The sequence below is a fragment of the Lepisma saccharinum genome, chromosome 10 (genome assembly GCF_977018435.1).
Source record: "Lepisma saccharinum chromosome 10, izLepSacc3.1, whole genome shotgun sequence".
In the NCBI taxonomy this organism is placed as follows: Eukaryota; Metazoa; Arthropoda; class Insecta; order Zygentoma; family Lepismatidae; genus Lepisma; species Lepisma saccharinum.
In genome coordinates, this window is record NC_139238.1 from 15,964,687 (window position 1) to 15,988,358 (window position 23,672).

The 23,672-nt window shown below is 38.5% G+C and overlaps 1 protein-coding gene across 1 annotated transcript in view; it reads right to left on the minus strand.

The window, feature by feature from the left end:
* LOC145994228 (polyunsaturated fatty acid 5-lipoxygenase-like) overlaps positions 1-23,672 on the minus strand; it is a 62,151-nt gene that overhangs the window by 25,130 nt on the left and 13,349 nt on the right. Inside the window, exons 4-6 of the mRNA XM_083130325.1 lie at positions 17,222-17,353; positions 5,440-5,537; positions 439-571 (exon numbers count right to left, since the gene is read on the minus strand). Coding sequence (XP_082986451.1) covers positions 439-571; positions 5,440-5,537; positions 17,222-17,353 — 363 coding nt within the window. The remainder of the gene's footprint in view (positions 1-438; positions 572-5,439; positions 5,538-17,221; positions 17,354-23,672) is intronic.

The following is a 23,672-nucleotide window of genomic DNA, read 5'->3' on the forward strand; positions in this document are numbered from 1 at the left end:
TGCTTTTATCAAACTTTTCAAATATATTTTACAGAACCGTTTACTAGAAAAAGCCTTTCTATAAAAAAGCATATCTATATGTATGGTGTTATATAACATACCAGCAATTTTTAGAGTGTTTAAAGAAATCAAAAAATCGATTTAAATTTAAAAAATCTGCAAAAATGATTTTTTAATAGAAATCATAATTTTTATCCACCCTGGTGTAAACTCTGTCAGTTTCGTAGTTGTAGCACTGCTCGATGAAAGTTTTTCACCATAGAAGAACAGTATCCTGTAGCATGCCAAGTTGACTTGTTTAAGCAAATCACATAATATCTCCATCTGTTTGGCCATCTTGGCGAACATGCATTTCCTATGATGAAGCTGCAGGTACTTTATAACAATGGCCCTACAAATTTATTGTTAAATCGGTAACACAGAAATAAAAATGCTTACCACGTTATCATTTCTACAATTAATTCCTTCCAGTATTTCTAAATCTGTCATGAAAATGCGGTTCATTGTCAAAGCTTTGTCCAGCGATTTTTTCTCCAAGAGTGGCTCCAGTGCCTCAGGATCTACACGAAACCTTTAAAAATAAATTGTTACGATTAGTAATTTTACTCCACAAACTAAAATTACATGAAAATATAACAAACCCATAGTTTTTATGGGGTAAAACTGTTCATGAAACTTGCCCAAACTCCTTTCATTGGTTAATAAAAATTGCATTAATCACAGAATTCAAAGAAGCAAGAGTTCAGAATTGGACTAGACATGATAATGTTCAAAATGTTTTTTAAAACTTTTATAGATGTGATTTAATCATAGTGGTATTTGTAGGGGTTGAGGAGGAATCCCCTCTGGATGCAGCACCACTCTAGGGGTTATATTTATATATTATAATTTCAAAGACGTTACTGGAATTTCAGTAGTTCTCTGAATGTCAGTGACAATGGTTCTACATTAGCATGCAATGTCAATTGGACTTTAACATTATCTAGTGCTTTAAACTATACTTATACTAACACTATGTTTGGAGAGAGCACCTCTTGTCTTCAGGAGAACTTTCTTTTGCTGGTGATGGGAATTGAACCAACGATAGACCTGTGATTTTACTACAAATTAAGTGCTTTAACCAAGTACTCTATTGCTAGCCTCCTTGCTTCATCCCATTTAATGTCTCTTCTGCTCAGGGTCTGCTCAATGTTCTTGTTCTATGTTTGCCGTGGTTTTCCTTGGGGCCTCTTTCTTCCCATTCCTCTTGTTGCCTCCCATATTTCCTTAGATATTCTTCCATCCTTCATTCTATTAACATGGCCAAACCATCTCAGTTGTGCCTCGATGACATTTTGTTCCACTGGTTTGGAGTTTAATGTTATCCTGATCGTTTGATTCCAAATTCCTATCATTTCTTGTTTTTCCAACCACTCTTCTTAAATATTTCATTTCCACTGTCTGTATCTGCTGTATCTACCTACTTGTCAATACCCACGATTCGCTCCCATATAGTATAGTTGGTAAATATGTTGATTTATATATTGCCATATGGCTTATTTTTTCTTTCCTAGAAACCCCTGATTGATAGCATAATATAGTTTGTTTGTGATTTGTATTCTTGTATTTAATTCTCCATCTATTGTTGATGGTGATTCCGAGGTATGTAAAACACTTAACTTGTTCCAGTTCTTCATTTTCAAAATCTATTATGCATGGTTTCTCTTCTTTGGCTATTTTCATAATTTTTGTCTTATCTTTATTTATTTTCATTGATTCATTTAATAGGCTTTTATTTATAATGTTGAAATTTCTTTGTAAGTTTGCTTGTGAATTAGCAAAGAGAACTACGTATATCATCTGCATACAGCAGCTCTGAAATATTTACTGCTTTCATTCTTCAATATCCTACTTGGAACTTTCTCATTTTTGTGTTAATTTCTTTAAGCACATCGTCCATTAAAATTATAAACAAGTAAGGTGATAGTATATCCAACCTTGGTTCCAGAGGCTGCAAGGTTAACCTACTGGACACCTTATCGCCTTCCAGTGTCGGTCCCAAGCCTGGATGAGAAAGGAGGAGGGTTGGAGTGAGTAAAGAGACTCATTCCGTAAAATAGAACAAGAGCAGGAGCACCAACATCTAATGCCCCATACACTGCGATGAATTATAGGGTTTGCACCATTGCTATGACGGCTGCTTCTTTGATTTACCTTAGTTTCCAATTTGGTTCTTTGTGTAGTACTGTTACGTTGCTCTACTGAATTCTGTGTGATTCACTCCATGCATGTTCCTTTACTTTTGACCTATCTGCTTTGCTCTTGTGTGTGTACGCTTGTGTTATTTTATCCTTTTCTGTAGAGGGCATCCTGATTGTCCTATATAAGCTTGTCACATCCACATGGTATGTTGCATATGCAGTTTTTGCCAGCTTGTATGGGGTTCTCCAGTTTGGTGTTTGATTGTATGCTTCTTAGTGTCATCTTTCTGCTGAATGATGTCCTAAGATGGAAATTTGAACCATTTCTACTTATCTTTTCTGTAGGGCTGAGCTGATACCGATACTGATGCCGATACTCTCACCGATACCCACCAATACTGATGCAGATATCGATACTTGTATAATTTCAATTTAAAATAAAATAAGATAATTATATATATGTGTGTGTGTGTGTGTAATTTTTATTATTATTACATTTAATAAGTATGCATTTCTGACGAGAGGCGATGAATAAATTAACCCACCAAACAATGCTCTCTTCCAACGATGCATCTCAACTTTACAGCATTTTTTTTTTTTTTTTAGATAAGTGACAATCGATCAGATGTTTCAAATATGTGAGAAATATTAAGTGCAGCTAAGAGCGAGGCAATCGTCGTCGTCGTTCCCCTCTTCCCAATGTTGAAAAATGAGATCATGCCTCTTCAACCTCCTCTAAAAGTAAGGGTGATTACTAGGGCTCGGAAGTTGAGGAAAAATCCTTTTTTTTCCTTGTATCCGAAGACGAGGCCCAACATAATATATGTTCATTTTGGGTCATTGTAGGCCAGAAAAAGGTGGGTTTTATTTGTCCTTTTTTGCCTTTTTTGGCTTATTGGTCCTTTTTTAGCATTTTTTTAGGTCTTAACGGCTTTTTTATGCAACTTCACCTTCTTTCGACTACATTTTTACTGCCCATTCTCAATTCGAATCATCATCAGTTCATCACCTCTTAAACATCCTTTCTGTAGTAAAGAAATAAAAATAAATAAATATATTTGAACCATCCCTGAAATGAGAGAAAAACATTTTTGGATGACTGAAGCAGGTACGGTACAAGATCCTTTAACCGTAACTTGTCTGGAAGGTCGCGCTGTAAGTGGCAACTTTCTCATGTTTTGAAGCTTTCAGCATGGTGTATACGACCAGACAGCACACGCCTGCAAAGATCTCAAGGAGCCGTGCAGAGGGAGGGGGTGGGGAGGTTAAAACTGAAGTTATTAATTAATTTGGATCACATTTATACACCCTTTTTCCGCTTTTAGGTCCTTTTTTGATATTTTGAGGTCTTTATATAGGTCTTTTTTTGGCAATTTATAGGTCTTCAACTTCCTAGCCCTAGTGACCACTCTTCCCAAACTAACATTAAATCATCCGTGAATACAAGAATAATTGGCGATTTACCAGCCCTGGACACGACATCTAAAACTAACAGTAAAGCTGTAATGTGAAACCAATCTTGTCCCTATTTTGTCCTTTATCAAAAAGAATAAAAAAATAGTAAATGAAATTTAAGGAGAGGATGAAAACTTACCAGTCTCTTGCTTCTATATCAGGCGATCGACTTCAGTACAGTGATATTCCAATGTGTCAATGTGACTTTGCTTTTGATATAATATACTATCGGAAAATGATTTCTAAAAAAAAAATTTAAAAAAAAAATGCAATGTTCTATCCCTTGGCGTGGAAGGAAATCCAAACCCATCACTACACTTTCCAGAAAGTAAGTGCCATCAACTGTCGCTCAAAGAAAATTATTCCCTTTTCGCGTTCTCTGTGCCACCAAAACACGTCTGTTGAAACCCAGTTATCCAGGTCTGGACAAACAAAAGTCTAAAGTTGGAGAGGAAAAGGGGTTTTAGCTCAGGTATTTGAAATTCCAGGAATATGCTATGTACTGTGTCTGAGACACGTCCACCACTCACGTGGGCGATGACTGTTTTGACTGCAGGAGGTCTCTAAAAAGAGAGATGTCCACAATACACCAGTGTCTCATTGGCTACCGGAACCTCATTGGGATTATTGTTACACGAGATGGCATCTGAGGGAACAAAGCCTGGTAGACTTCAAAGGAACTCCTATGGGGATAATTTCACGTTACCCTTCATTTGCAACATATTTGACCGAGAGTCTTATCTGCGTAAGAACCTTTGTGTCACGTACTTGCTGTTCACGGAAACTTGAGTACAGGTTCACTTAACAAATGCATAACAATTTTTTTTTCAAAACCAAAGGCAAGTTGGAAAAGCTGAACGAACCTTTGAAAGGGAACTTATTTTCGTTTTGGCCGTGCTTCTAGCGACTCAAAAACAATGGTATCGGCCAGTATCGGTGCAAAAATATCAACCGATCGGTATCGGCTTTGCCCTACTTTTCTGATAACCCAGGGATGTGTGATATGCATATTGTGCCTTTCGAATCAGTCTTTTTGTCTCGCTGCTTGTCTGTGAATGGCTCTCTTAGTTATGGTTGGTGGATACCACTGAGTTTCATTGTGTCTGTGATGTGTTCCTGTTCTTGTTTGGGTGTTTCTGGATTTGAGCAGATTCTTCTGACCCTTGAGCTTAGGCAGTGGACTCTAGCCTTCTTTGTACTCTTGGGGTGGTTTGATTTGCAGTGTAGGTATCTCCCTGTGTGTTTCCTTTCGATACACAGCTGTTGATATTTGATTTCCAGATCTGTCTACCAGGACATCTACGAATGGCAGGCGTTTGTTTTGTTTCTCTTCCATTGTAAACCTAATTGATGGATGTATGCTATTAATATGCTGGAGGAAATCTTGTAGTGTGTCGTCTCCATGTGGCCATATCACGAATGCATCATCTATGTAGGCTACCTAACCCACACACCAGGAAGCCAAAGACATGATTTTGTTCTCGTGACAAAATTTTGGAATCAAAACTGGAATCACTTGTACAAAAGACAAGAGCACTACACGAAAGCCATACATTGTATTTGGCATTACAAATGATCATTTAATACAGTCCACTGGCTGACTTAGAAATTGAAACTATGTGTAGAACCTGATATGCACAGTGGTGGCGATTAGGTGGAGGTATGGTACAGTTGCCTGCCCACTTTTGCCATTTTTTGTCCCCACACTATGTCATGTAAATGCTTGGCTTTGTATACCAACAGAAAGTAAGCCACTAAAACCAATTAAACGCACATATTCCAAATAGTTTTATAACATACATACTTTGCAGGAATATCCGTGCACAGTTGAATGAGCACTGGATTCACTCCTTGAACCTTCATTAATCCAAACCATTTATCATCGTTCCAATGGTCAACTGACTGCAAGATAAATAAAAATAATGTTAATTTGATTTTCAATCAAAGTAAACTTATGGATGTCCTGGTGAGCTGAATATTTCAACAAAATTATTGATAATTTGACAAGTAGACAATAATGAAACTTTAAAGTGGACTTAAAAGAACAAATCAATCAATCAATAATGAAACTTATCATCATTGCTTGAGTTTTGAGCTGTTACTTCCTTTGTCTGTGGCTTTTGCACACCATGAACTGAAATACCATAATTTCAGGAAACAATCAGTTCTGTGGAAAGCATAGGCATAACTTGATTGTGGCAAGGAGAGCACCCCCCCCACACACACACAAAAACTCAGCTGTATTGAAATGTACTAGTACTTCTGCTATCCTAGAACCTGATGAGCAAAGTAATGAGTAATATTTATGATTTTGCAAATGAAATAGTTATTTAGCAAGATAATATTGTATGATATTGTTATAGAAAACTTTTTGATTCTGCCCCCTCCCCCAGAAAATAAGCCTCAAGTTTGATTCTGCTCTCTCAAAGTTAGGCCCCAAGTTATGCCCATACTGGAAAGTATATACTGTGTGCATATCTAATGTACAAACCCTAATACACATTATATTTATTATTATGTAGATACACACAAAATGGTGTCTCACACTGTGGCCATGCAGTATAAGGCACAAGCTTTGGGCTTGGGCTACGGGACATGGGCAGGTTCAAGTCTCCTGGGCAGGGATGGCGACAGGGGTGGGCACGGGTGGGCAAGCACCCACCCAAAATTTCCTGTGCCCACCCAATCAAATTCAATAAGTACATATACTTGGGGATATGTAAATGCTGCAATAAATAAGTGTATTCTGGTGTTCATAACATGTATATTTTACTTGTGAATATCATCTACGCTAGAAATGTTCACATATTTCACTACGCTAGAAATGTTCACATATTGTCAATAATGTGCACCCGTCCCATTATACGGGGTCCAGCCCCTTATCGTTACACATAACAACTCTAACGTTGCATAACTAAAATCATAAAATATTCTGACTTTCGTTAAAAGCTGGGGCTGTAAAGGAACGCTCAGCACAAATAAGGACAAAACACAGGACAACACAAACAAAACTATACTGGCCATGGGGCCAGTCGCCAGAGCCTCGTTAGTCTGCAGTCCAGGGTGTACTATGTGGAAGTGAGGTTGACTATTGGGTGCACTACGTGGAAGGAGCACCCCTTACACCCCTCTTCGGGTTTAAGTATGCTAGAGTGTATAATATAGTTTTAATTAGCTCTGCATTGAAATTCCAGAAGTGTGCCTTCTTTTTTATTTCATTACAATTTTTATATACCTCAGTCGGTAACGCGTCTGACTACCATGCTAAAGGTCCCGGGTTCGATCCCCGACCGGTTCAAATCCGGGAACTTTTCTAACGATGGAAGCGGCCCCGGCGCCTACCCAGCGTCGAATAACATGGGTACCTGGGGGAAACCCTGGGGGGTAAAGGCGGTCAGGGGCGTGATGCTGATCACATCATCCCTAGTCACTACCGGTCAAGAAAGTGTGGGGCGTTACCCCCACACCCCCTATACGCCTTCATGGCGTGGTGCTGTGCACAGGGGAACACTTTACTTTACTTTACTTTACATCTTCAAATATCAATATGGTATGCGAAATATCAACTTTATATTCGTTCTACTAATAAGAAAGAATCACAATATTCACTATAATACCGAAGTGAATAAATTTTAATAAGCCAGTTATGTATGAAAAAAGCTACAGAATTATTCAGTTCTAATGAGTGGCTTATCCTATTTAGAAATCCTCGTTCCACACATAAATTTTGCCACATGAATCAGCCGCAAATGTCTACAGAATCTGTAGATGCAGCTGAAGTAAAGAAAAAAAAGTTATGTCATGAAGTATCCAGAAGACGATTTTGTAAGTTTTTTTTTTAAAAAAAAAAAACACTTTTATGCTCAGATGGGCTAATCGGGACTAAACCTACAGTTTAACGTGTAGTCCGAACCAGTGTGCATTGTGCTTCCACCAGAGGAAGGGTGAGTCGAAAACAGAACCTCTTCATTATAATGCAACAGCGTTATGCCATTGGGGAAAAAATATACAGAAAGAACTCGCACCAAACGTGTCATTTTATCACCACAGAAGATGCATCCATTTTAAGAGAGGGATTGCCTGAGACAAATATTTCAAACTTTCGGAAAACAACGTCATTATTCACGGAATTAGCTGCCTTGATCCACTAATGAAACGCTGTGCAAATAAAACTACCACCTCAACTTTCTAAGAGGTATGAACTAATGAAACTCAATTTCTGGAAGAGTAAGCTGTGGTTGATTTGTTATGTTTTAAGTCATTTTTCTGCTAAATTTGATAATGACTACGATAAGGTTCATGAAAGCAACGAAGGGGCGTAAACCAACACATGCCAACACTCAAAATATAAACCCTCATGAATTCATAAATTATTACTTTGACAGTGGTTCCAGGCGCCAGGGACTCGTTGCTCTGAACGAATAAAGTTTCCAGGGTATGCTGCACAGGATAGAGGTTGACATTCTAGTGTGTTCGAAATGGTCATGCCATACAACCCAAGTCATCTATGAAAAATAGATGAATTATTACTGGTACGGTGATCAACTTAGATTAATTCCTTGTGTCCTAAATCATTGTGTTACCTCAAAAAATATGCACATGTAACCATACGTGTATTGCCTCTCCCGCATTAGTAACATGACAGTTCAGCAAACGAATTGCAACTTAGCTAATAATCTCTTCAATTCTGAACAGATTTTTCAATCTTGCTTGTTTATTACTTATGAGTGATATTTTGTCAAAATAGCCTTTCATTAGCCTAGGAATACTTCATGGACAATGAACAAAGAATTGGTTTTCCGTGTGTGCTTTAAATCATTCTTAATAAGACGTTCATTTTAATCCAAACATTTAGTGGCGGCGATTAGGAGGAGCTTGAAGTGGGGGATGCAGTTCGCCCCGCCACATTTTGCCCCCGCACTATGGCCTCTTTATGCTAAGCCTTTCCTTGCCCCTCAAATGTTGGCACCCAATCGCCGCTACTACAAACATTCAGATAGATTTGTCAGTTGTACAAACCCTGTAAGGTAGGAAAAGTAACCCCCAAGGAGTAAGGAAACTATTTCAGTCAAAAACTTATACGATGAAAATGCTCAGGAACATGCTCTAAAATTACGAGAAACTTCACGATTGTCTACCATCGTACTTTCTATCACTGTCGCCGAATACATAAAATCAAGTATGTGCCTTGTATTTGCAACACAAACTTAAACCTAATTCACATTTATTTCACAGTATTAACATGCATGAAAGAATGTGATTAGAATGTATGGCTGCGCATGGGTAAACACTTCCTTGAAATAATTGTGTCCATCAGAGACAAAGCGAAAGGAAATGGAACAAGATGCGAGAATAGATTAGAAAATAATAAAGAGGAGAAGAAGAAAAGGACAGGGGAAAGAAGTAAGAGGAAAATAGGTAGTATAAGAGAGAGGGGGGATACAGGCGCGGAGCGTCCATGTAAGCCGTGTAAGCCGGGCTTACACTTTATTAGTTCTAGTAAAATGTATGTAATTATATGGCAAAATTCGTAAAACGTTCAAAGTTCAACTCGACCCAGTCTTCGAGATCCTGTTTGTTAGATTGCAACACTTCAACACCAGGGGGCACATGGGAACTCCTGCCTTCTGCTTGCGGAAAGTTGTAAGCCTTCTGAATGTTGCCTTACAAATTTCTGACCGCGAAGGATCAGTGCCTACCGTATCTGGATGGAGAAGAGCAAGGAATATAGGGAGAAGAGCGGGCCAAACCCTAGGTTTGTAAACCTACGGCCACAGGCTTACAGCAGCGTTGCAAACCTCATGTTTAGAAAAAGTGTTGTTCATGGACGTTCGCAGTATTTCTTTCTACCAGAGAGGATTAAAAAAAAAGGTAAAGTGCTCACCTGTGCTTAGCACCACGCCATGAAGGCGTATAGGAGGTGTGGAGTTAACGCCCCACACTTTCTTGATCCGGTCGTGAATAGGCATCACGACCCTAAACGCCTTTACCCTCCAGGTACCCATGTTATTCGACGCTGTGTGGGCGCCGGGGCCGCTTAAGCAGAGTATTTTTTTTCAGGGGTTGGGGTAAACTAGGTATATTTCCCTTCTCAAAATATACTAATTCAATTTGAAGTTAACATTTTTCTGCAACACCTTACAATAATTAACAATTTGGTGTGACTGAAATGAAATTGTATGTGTGAAAATGGTTGACATTCATTTTTCAGGAAGTGTCTCCTTGCCTTGCCCCTTCTGGACATCCATGGTGTCATTTAAACTCCGAAATTATGCTACATACTACTAAATTGTTCTGTGATTTTCATATTATTAATATTAATTTATAACAAAAGCATAAATATAAATTCGAATGGTTCAACCAACGGCATGGGTTCGACGTTACACGTGAAAAGTTTGACAAAATTCAACCAGAACGAAAAGTGGCCCTCTTGTTTTATTTATATCTCCAATTTATAAACGACTTTTTAAACTTGTGCGAGATTTAGCACCATTATGCTTGGGTTGGCTTCACTGAATACGCGCCAGCGAGACACAGGTCCTGCAAGAGGAGGGGCTCCAGCGTTGTCGGGTATGAATGGTTGACTGCAAAGGAAATTTGAGCCGGTGGTGCTTCAAGGAGGTTTTTCCAGGAACAGGGAATTCTGAAGCAAAAATCTAACAGGAAGGGGAAACCTAAAAATGAGCGGGATACGGGAAAACTAGATACACATTGATGTGCTAAATTCTTGTTTCTGTTTCTTTCTTGTAGGAGAGGATAAACATCAGAAATATTAAGATCTCTGTTTTCCGTTTATGTATAAACTCAGCTGGTAATAATTGAGCTAAAAAGTGCAAAAATTAATAAATAAATAAATGTTAATGAAAGATGAAGATTGAACCAATTTTACAAATCTCATGCCAAATGTGAACCAAATATTATTAATTACGTAGTCCGTAATTCAAACACTCTTAATTTGGTGAAAAATTCCAGGGAAGTGTTCTGAAAAAATGGAGGGGGGATTGATGTGTGTGGATAAATCAGTAATCATGTCGGCCCAAAAATAAGCACAACGGGAAATAATCTTCATCATGATAGGCTTACACTGTTGGAAAGGTCACGCTCCGCCACTGGGGGGATACATACGTATTATATACTATATATAATAAATAATCCGTTGCGCAATAGCCCTGAAGGGCCTAGGCTTACCTACCGACTGCCAGTCTCCCTCCCATGCTTTCCCTCGTCACCTCTAAGCGTGGAGATCTTCAACCAGTATTGGAATAGTCGGGGGGCCAGCCCTACGTATCCCCAGCTGTTATAGTAGGTCTCCGTGACCGGATTACGCTCACTCGCTCGGAGCTCCCCAATTTCCTCACGATGGTGGGTTGCCACCGGCCCTATACGTAGGCCGAATAAATTCCGACCAGAGCCGGATTCGAACCTATGGTCTTACATTTATACTGCCCACCCTAATCTATCAATATGGAGCTTCTGCCCACCCGGTCGAAAATTTATGGCGCCGCCCCTGCTCCTTGGGGAAGCATTACAACTTTTCTTCTGAGATTTTGGCCTGTGTATAGGAGAGGTGGCCACCCACCATTGTGAGGGTATTTTGGGGACCTCTAAATGAGTAGCATAACCCAGTCATAGAAAACCTACAACAATGACTGGGGGTTCGTCGTGCTGACCACACATCACCCCATAACTGGTTGGATGGTCTGCCACCTCTGGTGGAAGTGAGGCCGGCAGTTAATAGGTAGACGCTGGTCCTCACTGGCTGTTACTTTTATTTGGTCACGAACTGATTGAACTATATCTCTTCCTCCTTCGAAGCATTCCTTGGCAACTCCCCCAAGGCTAATGGCGCATCCCCCCAAAATCATGTCATACGTCTCCCCCAAATCGTATCATTCGCGCCCTCAAACCATATCGTAATCCCCACAAAGTATTTAATTACGACAGCGTGTCTACTGAAAGTAACATTTTCCTTAGCTTTATTGGACACTATACTTGATCTGCCCCTCCTCCCTAAACGGGGGTGTCCATCACTCAAGATCGTCCCTAAAATCGTTCATCACAATCCCCCAAAAATGGTTTCGATGAATACGTAATAATTGATGTCCATTTGAATCAAATATCATGTTAAACTGTCCATATTGTTTAATTATCCGATTTTCGAAAAAAAAAAACACCTTAAAGCTAGCAATTTACTACAAGTTAAATGTAGTAAATTAAATTATGTAAATGTGCACATAAATAGTGTTTGTGAGTGGGTTTATAAAACTCATAATTTGAGTATTTAACACAAATTGTGACACAGCTTAAGATGATGATAGAAAATTCAACCTTGGAAAACCAAATAACATGCTCCAGCTATATGACCGATTCAATTCACATTAAATCAAGAGCTTCCAATCTCCCCCTATAAATTTAATACTCGATCTTACCACCAAAATTTCCGTGCCAATTTTAGACTTACTGTTGATATTGACGAGTGAATATTGCCTCATCCAAAAAAATAATTCTTAGTCTCCAAACCAGAATTTCCGCAACAGTCTTACAGTCCCCCTCAATTTAATGCTCACATTCACAAGAATTTCTAACACAACCCTAGTTAGAAATTCTTAAGCTCAGGGCGATACTATAATACGGTTCCTCTTTCAAAGAACTCCCCCCCCCCGTTTTCTGGGGGTAAATATAATTATTTAGTAACCCATAACAATAATTACGTGGATTTTAACTTCAGTGAAAATTTAACTTGCTAAAGTAAAATTTTCATGTGAAAAGAAGTTAGAAATGCGGATTCAATATATTTTTGTTCCAAATGATGCACCTGCTTTAAATTAATCGGTATACCAACACTAAGCATTATACAGAGCATTCCCTGACATTCGCTACGAGACTCGGCGGCAAGCGGCCCGGCGTCAGCGCTTGTCTTTCCCGGTGAACGGGTCCATGACAGTCGCACGCTACAGTCTGTTTTTTCGCTCTCCCTGCCTTCGTCCTCTTTCCCTTTCTGTTGACTTTGCAGACTGACGCCAGTATAATCCTCCCTCGGAAGTTGTGTTGTGCCGTGTCCGTGTGTTGAAGATTGTGGCTTAATATGGCACCACAAAAGTTACATTACAACAAAGGATTTATCTTGTCGAGTGTTACTTCGGAAAGAGGAATTGTGGAGAAGTGCGACGACGTTTGGCAACGAAATTTCCTGGTGTTCCCGTTCCACATAGGACCACTATATTAAACCTGGTAAAAAAGTTTAGAGTAACAGGGTCAGTTCTGAATAAAAGTGGAAAGAAACATGGGGAAATCTAAAAATAAAGTATACAAAGACAATCCGCACACCATCCGTGAGTTAAAAGAGAGTATTGTACGAAAAATCGGAAGAATTACAGTAGACGAACTTGCACGTGTAAATGCCAATTTCCTTGGGAGATGCCAGGAATGTGTTGCAGCAGAGGGACATCATTTTCAACACCTTCTGTAGTCAAGGTTAGTACACAATATGAAAACTGTAATTTTAATAGCCGACTCTAGCGACTGTCAGGGAATGCTCTGTATTTTAAGAAGTGATGTTATTAATGAATTATCGAGAATATCACTTATGTAGTGCAGTGGAACTTAACATTCACCTCAGTAAAGCGATAAACACACATTCTCGCAACATATAATTGCGAGCGGAGCGAGTAAGAACATAACTATTTACACCCATTTCTTTGCAGGCTTTCAAGAATATTAATTTAATGAGGTGTCAATACTTTCTTAGGGTCCCGAGATATTTAATCTATTCCAGCTTCTCTTTTGGCACGTTCGGGGTCGAAAACGTGTGGATACCATATAGCTAAATACAGTATAGCTATAGCTCTCCACTATGGAAATCCATTGACAACCTAAGATTTAAGACTTTATCAAGAGCTTCCAATCTCCCTTTATAAATTTAATACTCGATCTTACCACCAAAATTTCCGTGCCAATTTTAGACTTACTCTTGATATTGACGAGTGAATATTGCCTCATCCAAAAAAATAATTCTCAGTCTCCAAACCAGAATTTCCGCAACAGTCTTACAGTCCCCCTCAATTTAATGCTCAATCCCCCTGTAACTAAAATACCCGCCATAATCTAAGACCTAGAATTGGATACTGTTCCCCCAATGTTTAATTCAGAATCCCCTTCAGAACCCACGTGTCCCCCCCCTCTTTGATAATACCCTTAAACACTTTCTTTTCTTCATCTAATGGATTAAATATAGTGCATTTAAGGTGTACAATTTTTACATATATACTTTGGGAAAATATATAAATGTTGAATTTTATATTATTTGAGGGGAAAAAATCTCAATGGCGCAGCCTGTGTCATAATCCCATCCTATGGGTACCCCTGCTTCCACATAGTACTACAGCCCGGACTGCATTGTTCAGATTAACGGATAACTCTGGAGCCAGGACCCACAGCCAGTATAATCCTCTGCGGGGTTTGTGTTGCGTTGTGTACCTATGTATTTGTGATTGTCCCTTCATCCATTTCAGCTTATCACCTTTCATCCTCGTCTTTGCGATTAGCCAAAAGTGGCGAAAAAGCGAAGTAATATAATGCAAATCAAATCTTATCTCTGCGTGTTGACCAGGTTTTGCGAAACCTCGAATGTTGAAAAAGCAAAATACTGACAAGAAAAGGTTGATGCGCAGTTCCGATTTCTATGTAGTGCGTAGTAGACGATATCGAATTTTATGGCTCCTATGGACATGGAAAATAGGCATAGGAGCTGCGAGCCTCGAAATCTGCCTACATATTGATCAGGCATCGGCTGAATGTTCTAGACAGACACGCAAATGGCTTCAGTGGAGTTTACGGAATGAAAAGATAACATTACTCACTCATGTATTCTTCAGGGAATTTCGTTCCCTCCTTTGTTGGCGGCGATGGAGCATACAAAAACTACTGTTCCCTTGTCATCAATTAATGAACTTAATTCTGGAAGTAGCTTTTTTTCCAGAGATCTGTGTATAACGCACATAACAGCTTGCCCTACAACTAACAGAAACGGTTCCGTATCTCGAATTCTCTTCTCCCACCCCTCCTGTCCTTTTGTTACCAGTGGCTTACAGCTGTCAAATTTGGACACGCGTCTTTTCTTATGTTCTAAAACGCAACTAATCTGGTTGTGTTCAAATGAGCTCTCTCTTGTCAGAATTCACTCCAGGGCATGAACTTTGGCCTGAGTGCTATTTGCTTAACCAAAGTTTGCGAGAGAAGACAAGCAACGCTGTTTTCGTAATCTTCACGTTTTCCTCTCTTTGAACCTGGGATTCTTTAACGCAATTTCGGACTACGCTAATTCACTTTCCTTGGTTAAGGAAGGGCGAGTCCTTATCTGGTTTGTTTGCTGCGGAGTTCTTAACTTGTGGCACACGAACAGACAACGCTCAGCGTTTTTATTTCCGCACAAAGTAGGATAGAAACCGAACTCGAATCACATCCACATAGGCGTCACCAGCTGGGCGAAGGTGGGCACTAGTCCACCATGAAATAGGCATAGCCCAACCTTCTGGTAATTCATATAGCCTACTTGAGAAATTTCAGAATGTGATCGTGCGTGTGTTGTGTCAGGGAGATTTCACAATCTTGTTTGTGATTTCATCAGAATCCTGTGTAGGGCACAAAATTATCAAGTTACCGGGCTGGCTTCCATGGTGATTTGTTGAATTTATATTTGTATCAATATACGATACGATATGGTACTAATACTTTAATATTCACTAATAAAAATACAATAATCTGGTAAGTAATTTACCTTAACGCCACTATTTATCAAATTTTCGTGTACTGAATGAACGCCTCACTCCACTTCCGAGTCATTACATGCCAAATCAACACAGATATGTGCAATTTCCAACCTGACCACCTACGATTTTTATGAAATTCGGGGAGTTGAAACTATGCATGGAACTTAGTAACTTTGGAAATTTTTAGTTTCATTTGTCCTCTAATTGTTAAATTATTCAAGGTCAAACTTCGCATAAATTGCCCTTTTTGAAACCGCTTAGCTATACTAAATGTGCTGTAACTCCGCCCCTATTTTGCGTAGGAAGATCAAATAAAGCTTATTGTACAGGGAATTGAACAAGCTTTCCAGTGATATATAACAGGCCTACCTTTGGATAAAAATATAATTTTATCACGTGATCTTGACCTTTGACCTTCAATATCTCAAAACATGTCATCACCAAAAATCATGAAAAAAATATATTTGGTCCCTCATGCCATACTATAAAACATATCAAAATATAATTCTAGGACTGCAATGGGATCAGAAGATAACTTACCAGCAACAACCATTCGGCTGGGATCTGTCTACTGTAGATTATCAAATCACAGGTATTGCATATTCTTTTTATTAACTTCACCGTGAACATAAAAATTTGCCTCATCACTGAAGATTTTTCATTCCAAAGGAAGTGTTTGTTTGAGATACTTTTCCCAATATTCTTCACTATTCAACTATTTGGTGAATGTCGCTGATTAAAATCATATGCAATGGTGCATATACTTCTTTCTCTCCCGAGATGTCAGCGTGATCTCGATAAGTTCCTAACATCTTAGAAGCATTGTAATAAGGACAAAATGGTTACAAGCATGCAGTAATAACCTTTTGCTGGTTAAATATATGTTGGAAAAATCTTCGTCACTTCATTTCTCGTGAAATTCTAGCCTGATTTGATATACGAGTATCACATCACCCCCTTTCCTTTGAAATTTTTGCGTTGAATTCAATATGGCGGTCAATAATTATACCACACCTGCACTTGAATCACACGGCTAGGGATCTCCCTGTGCTTAACCTATTCCTTTCATAACCAATTATACCCAGGAGAACTCCTTTACATTTTGTAGGGGGTTGTTAAGGGACATTTGACTCGTCATAGTTCATGTAATGAGGCTTTTATCAGTCACATAGTTACACATATTATTTTTTATCTTCTGATCCCATTGCAGTCCCAGAATCATATTTTGATATGTTTTATAGTATGGCATGAGGGACCAAATATATTTTTTTCATGATTTTTGGTGATGACATGTTTTGAGATATTGAAGGTCAAAGGTCAAGATCACGTGATAAAATTATATTTTTATCCAAAGGTAGGCCTGTTATACATCACTGGAAAGCTTGTTCAATTCCCTGTACAATAAGCTTTATTTGATCTTCCTACGTGAAATAGGGGCTGTATTACAGCACATTTAGTACAGTTAAGCAGGTTCAAAAAGGACAATTTATGCGAACTTTGACCTTGAATAATTTAACAATTACAAGACAAACGAGACTCAAAATTTCCATAGTTACTAAGTTCCATGCATAGTTTCAACTCCCCAAATTTCATGAAAATCGGTGATGGTCAGGTTGGGGGCTGTGTTGATTTCGCATGGAATGACTCTTCCACTGAAGTGAAAACCGTTAAGTGGGGGAATTTACAAGAACCCTAGGAGAAAAGGATACGTTGGAGGATGTTTACAAGATTCAACCCTCCTCTACTTCGAACAATGGTCCTTCCCTAAAGCTTGGCGCTGGTGATTCCATAAACCCTATACCTAGGAGAGCTACTTACGTCTGGCATGTACAACTTTGACTGGTTCAAGTAGACGTTCTTCATGTCATCAAAGGAAGACCAGTTGTCTCTGCTCCATGACAGGAAGAACATTTGAGCCATGAGCTTCGTCCTCAACTTTAGGAAATCCAGCTGAAATAGAAACATTGAGAGGCACATCTTAACATATGCTACACAATATTGTCTAGCGCTCAAAGAGAAACTCTCAAACACCAGAGACTACAGAAGCACTTAAATACAATGTCTATTAACAATATAGAAAAATAAAAAAATGCACTGAATAAGCAAAACAAAATAACTGATCTATCCCTCTGATAGGTTCGAAACAGGATTATCATCGTTATTCCTTTTTAACTACATGTGTTTAAAATACTCGAAAATGATCCATTAATATTTGTTTTATTTCTTTTCTCTTGTAGTCTATATACGTTTTGATTTAAAATCTTCTTCGGAAGTTCATTGTATAGGTGTAAGCCTTCGTCCATTTTGTGCCACGGACCTTCCAGATAGCCTAGTGGTAACGTCGTCGCCTTGTAATCAAGGAAAGCGGGTTCGATGCTTGGTGGAAGCACATAGTGGCTCAGATTCCACGTGCTCATGTATACAGGCAAATAAAAGCAGCTTCCTAAAATGCATGGCAATGTACCAAAATATACTGGAAAAATCTGACGAAATCGTTTTTGTAGTTATATTTTAATTTCATCTGGTATCAGATGGAAGCCCCTGAGACGCCGGTGTCTGTGGGGCCGTTAGATACAACACTGATCACTGACATCTCGCATTCATAAATTTTGCTACTAACATTCAACATTCAGTGACAATGTTCATGAAAAATTAAATGAAAGTTTGATCTATTAATTTCAATAACTCCTCCACATATCATTTCCAATCAACCAATGCCTACGCACTACTAGCAAGACTCTCCTGCACGTAACCGCCATGCTTAGCAGGAATTATGGGTAACGAACCGTAGCCTTTGAAAAATCTTGCAAGTCCAGACATGCTGTGGATACATTTTGATTTTGATTTTGATTTGATTTAGTTTATTTTACTTCGCGTTTTGTGCCTCTTGGCTAATTTGCGAAGATGGGGATGAGTGATGAAAGGATGAAATTGATGAAAGGACATTCACAAACAACCAAGCCCGACCGGGATTCGAACCCGGGACCCTTGGCGTCGCAGCGCGATGTGCTAACCATTCGGCCACAGGGGGATACATTTTAGTAGTGCAAAACAGGCCAATAAAGCTTTACTATGAAACGAAATGTTTATTAGGAATTTAGAATCATTATGAAGGAAAATAACATTATTACGAGTATATTGAAGAACAACTGTAAAGCACTTAACGAGCTTTTAATACGCGAATGAAATTTCTAAGCCCTTCTGGATGTTGTAAGTTTAAAAAAAAAAAATACTTCTAATCAACATGGTATGAGATGAAGTTAACTGTTTCTGCTTGTCTGCGAACATGATCAATATAATTGTTTTCAGCAATGTGCCGATAAAATCTTTATTCTGTTCTATAGAATCAAATAAGATCAATGTTAGTTCTTTAAAACAGAAATAGTTTTACAGCTTCGTTTGGTAGTTACCGTGGATACATTTTTCTTTTTCTCATCAAAGCAAGGAAGACTTTAAATATAATTTACGATCAACTTTAATTGCCATGCGGTGATTAAAGTTACCCACAATATTGTTTTGTTACATTCGTGTGGAACCTGGGAAAAGACACGTTTCAATTGTACGTCAAGGCTACTCTATGATATATGGTATAATATGTTCAGAACGTGAAATCGGATTTTTTTTATTTACTGAGCTTTTGTTTTAAGTCCTCTTTATGCACGGAATTTTTTGAAACTATCGAACAATAGATACAGTATGTAACATTCTTATTCGTACACACGGATTTTCAAAGAAAATGCTTTAATATCTGAAAGGAAATACACTCTTTTGAACATAAAATCTTACCCAAATTCTGTATAACCAATGACAATAATAAATTAAATGAAACTGAAAGAGAAACATGCCATTTTTTGTATAAGTTTCCTATTCGTACAGTTAATAATATAAAAGAAAAAAGTGTATTCAGAGCAAATTGACTGACAGTTCTAATACTTTGATGCGTATCCTTTGGCTTTAATTACTGCTTGACACCTGTTCTTCATAGAATTAACCAGTTTCCGACATGTTTCAGAGGTTATTTTTTCCCACTCGGCTTGCACAACAGTTTTCAACTCTTGTTTGGACTTGACGCCTGCTTTATGGACTCGCCTCTTCAAAATTGCCCATAAATGCTCAATGGGATTTAAGTCTGGAATTTGAGCTGGTGTTTGTAGTAGTTTGGGCACATTCCATATTAGCCAATCATGTTAACTCGCGCCTTATGCTTACTGTCATTGTCTTGTTGGAATCTGTAGATAGGCGGCATGTACATTTTTTGGGCACTCTGCTTTACATTGTTCTTCAATATGTCCAAAATAGGCGTGCGCAGACCCTCTGATTAGGGGGGGCAAAAGCCTTGATCAAAGTTCAGTCGGGAAAGAAAAATCTCGTTTTATCTCACTCTTATAGTTTTAAATGCATTCATGGGTGTGTGTGTATATATATATATATATATATATATATATATATATATATATATATGTGTGTGTGTGTGTGTGTGTGTGTGTGTGTGTGTGTGTGTGTGTGTGTGTGTGTGGGTGTGTGTGGGTGTGTGTGTGTGTGTATGCGTGCGCTTGGTAATTCACAATGCATTACAGAAAAGAAAGAAAGGGCGAGCGAAGCGAGTAAAAAAAAAAATTCGATCCAAATTTATATAAATTGAAAACAGTACTTATTTAATAGCGCGCAAAAAAAACATGGGATGCCATGGCATTCTCGTTTACAATTTTTCTCATTCAGATCGTTCGGCCTAGAGGAAGAACTATCGCAGCCCCCTAGCTACTACTGCTCTGAAATTGACAAGACTGTAAGAATAGCAGATATTGCGAGCGAAGTGACCAAGAAAATTTTACGAAATTAATTTTTATTTGTATAAAATTTGAAGTCTATGCCTCCCTGCAGGTGTTCCTGGCCGTCTGGAAGAAATAATACAAGATAGACGTGAAAACTAATTCCATCTTCAGTATTCTTTTGTCCTGCTACTCTTATATTCTGCTAGTCTTGCATTCTTTTACTTCAATGTTTGCCCCCTAAAATTGATTTCCGTCCAAGGTTGGGAAAAGGCAATGCTCCCCCCCCTTACCCCCTTGTGGTTGTGTTGCTTCGAACTTTAATCGGCTTGAAAATACTTAATTATCTTTAAGAGTATAATATCGTTTAATAACAGCAATAAGATTCCTCTACACTAATTTTCTAAGTGGAAGTATAATAATATAGGGGCATGGAACGTCTGGAAAAGGGGGGGGGGCAAGGATGGCCAGATCTCCCCCCTTCGAAAACGAATGTCAACCTAAAAGTATATATTTTGCATGTATGATTTGATTTCAGTCATAGTAATTTACATTAATTATTATGCAATAATTTCAAATTGAAGAGGTGTTTTTTGAGGGGGCAACACTATTATCGGGGTAATATGCCCCATGGAAAAATACCTTGTTTGTCTCTTCGTGGAAAAACATGCGAACGTCTGTGATTACGGGGGCAACTGCCCCCTTGCCCCCCCCCCCCCGTGCGCTCGCCTATGATGTCCAAATAGACATATGCATCCATGATACCATCAATAAACTGAATGGTACCAACACCTTTGGACGTCATACAGCCCCAAATCATTAATGACCCACCACCGTGTTTAACTGTTGGAACTGTGTTAATGTGATCATTGCCTTTATTTGATTTTCTCCAGACCCTATTTATCCCATCTGACCCGTATATATTAATCTTGGACTCGTCTGACCATATGACACTATCCCAAAATTCCTGGTCCTTGTGGATGTGCTCTTTCGCGAATGAAAGTCTATTCCTGCGATTCACCTTATTTAAATACGGCATCTTTCGTGGATATCGTGCCATGATGTCCATGCTTCCACAAGGCACGTCGGACAGTTTGATCGGGCATCATCGTGCCAGCAATATTTTCTACTAACGGTCGTAACTGAGGAACACTTAGTCGGGAGTTTTCTCGCACTCTTTTTAAAATAAAGTTTCATCACGTTTATTCAACCGTCTCTCTTTTGGTTTTCTCAGCACATTCTGGGTTGAACCTTCCTCCCTAAATTTGTTTACTATGTATTGAACTGTGGAGTGTGATTTATTGACTGTTTGTCCAATTTTCCTTAACGAATAACCTCTAAGGGTCAAATTTATAATAACATCCTTCATATCGGAACTCAGTTCCTTCATCTTGCCCATTTCGAACACGGTGATAGATAGACGATAGGCCTACAACAATACCTATGCCAGCATTCTGCTTGACGGGGAGCGCGCCTGCATGTTCAAACTTGTTACGAAGTTGCAAACTGCACGAAATCGCCCGAAGAGCGGTGGCGCTGTATGCGAGGAAGATTGAAACTCTTGCTGTACGAATAACAATGTTGCAACTTCATGTTTTTCTCTTTTCACACAAATTATATGCTCTGTTTATACACTTTGAACATACATTTTTATTGACATTTGTTGGTGAAATCTTCATTAACATTAATTTCCAGGTACATATGAAAATTATTATATTTACTAGTAGATTTTACATTTTTTCCTCGGAAATTCTATGTGTAGGCTACGAATAACAATGTTACATACTGTATGTGAGACAGACAGAGGGGGATGAGTGATAGGGGAACTAAATGGCCCCTATCGTTTCTCTATTTCCTTTCGTAATATATGATATTTAAATTATAGGAAGGAAACTAAGCAAATGAGATCCAAGGCTCTTTTAGCACAGGTGGGATCCGAACTACCGTGCAATGTACTTCCACCGGGGTTCGAACCAAGGTCCCCTTGATGTAATGAAGTAACTAGAGCATAAAGTGTGCTTGAAACAAACTTTCAAGCCTAACAAAGAGTTGTAGTATGTTTGCGAAGCAAGATTTATTACGTTCCGTAAAGGAACTTCATTCATCAGATTTAATTCCGATGACTGTCACCAGATAGCGTGCGACCTGTTGACACGCAGCGGCAGCATTTAACCTGAAGGTTTCATTGAGCGTCCATGTTGGCACCCTTCCTCGCGTGAATCGCTGTAGGCAGTCAATCACTACTTTTTACGTCATGCAATCACGAACGATAGATATCGTAACGAGTTAAGTAAGTTAAACATGTAGAACAGGCGAGACGTCGAGATTGCCAACATGCACCCGCAGCGAAGTATCTCTTTTCGTGCGATACAACGGGCCACACGCCATAGCTTTTTTAAATTGCAAGTGAAATTTTATGATATCAAAGAGGTTGCAGTGTCGTGCTTGAGAGAGGCTGCTGCAGTAGCGTAAAGAGGAGCTTAATTCTTGCGGGAAAGTTGAAAATAAATCATAAAATATCCTGTAGGAAAGGTTGTTAAAATTTTCAAGTACAAACGAACAGATAACAAATGAATATATAAAGGATAGAGACATGGTGGTACATAAGGGAAGGATTTAACGGGTCCAAACACCTATCTTTGGGTTAGTGCATTAATTACATAATAAAATAAACAACTAATCATGTCATTACATTACTTGGAAGAATTTTGAAAATTTTATTTAAAGTTTACTTATAGGTGGGTTTCATGTGACGTTAGAATGCGCACAGTCGCCATGTTTGCGGCCAATTTTATTTGCCGTTTGCAAGGAAATGTCCACCACGTAGCGTTCGTTACATCTGCACCAACTGCACGTTGGTTTTAAATCACGAATATCCATGTTAGTATCTCCAGGCTGCCTGCTTGAATTTCGTATGCTTACAAGAACTGGTCTCAATCATGGCTGCTGGAAGCCACAATGCAACGTAGATAAAACACACCTATAATGGATGGTCACATATTCTTTAGTTACAATAATTTCATTTCCTTCATAACCTAAGCATGTTTCAGAATTTGCTATGGATAAGATATGCTGCAATTGGCAATAATTAATTGCATTTAGTCTCAAAAAGTGAAAATTCTACATATTCTAATAGATTTTTCGAAAGTTTATAAATAGAAATATGAATTCACTCTTACAAACACAATGACGAATAATTATGTTGTTGTTAATAGGTGCACATTAATATATATTTTTATCTTGATTAAGCTGTATCTTGTTGTAATGAGTATGCTACTCTGGCTATTTTCGTAATAATTTCCTTTCATTTATTCAGTTAAGATTTTCAACATAATACTGGGAAATGACTTTTCTAGCTTTGACCTGTTCAAATATTCCGTTCTTCCGATCACAGTTTTCTTTACTAAAAAAAATAGTTCAGTATACGAAGGAGGAAATTACAATGAAACTTGATTTTTGTCGCATTTTCCAAGTATTCCACTTCTTCTTAGTATTGTAAT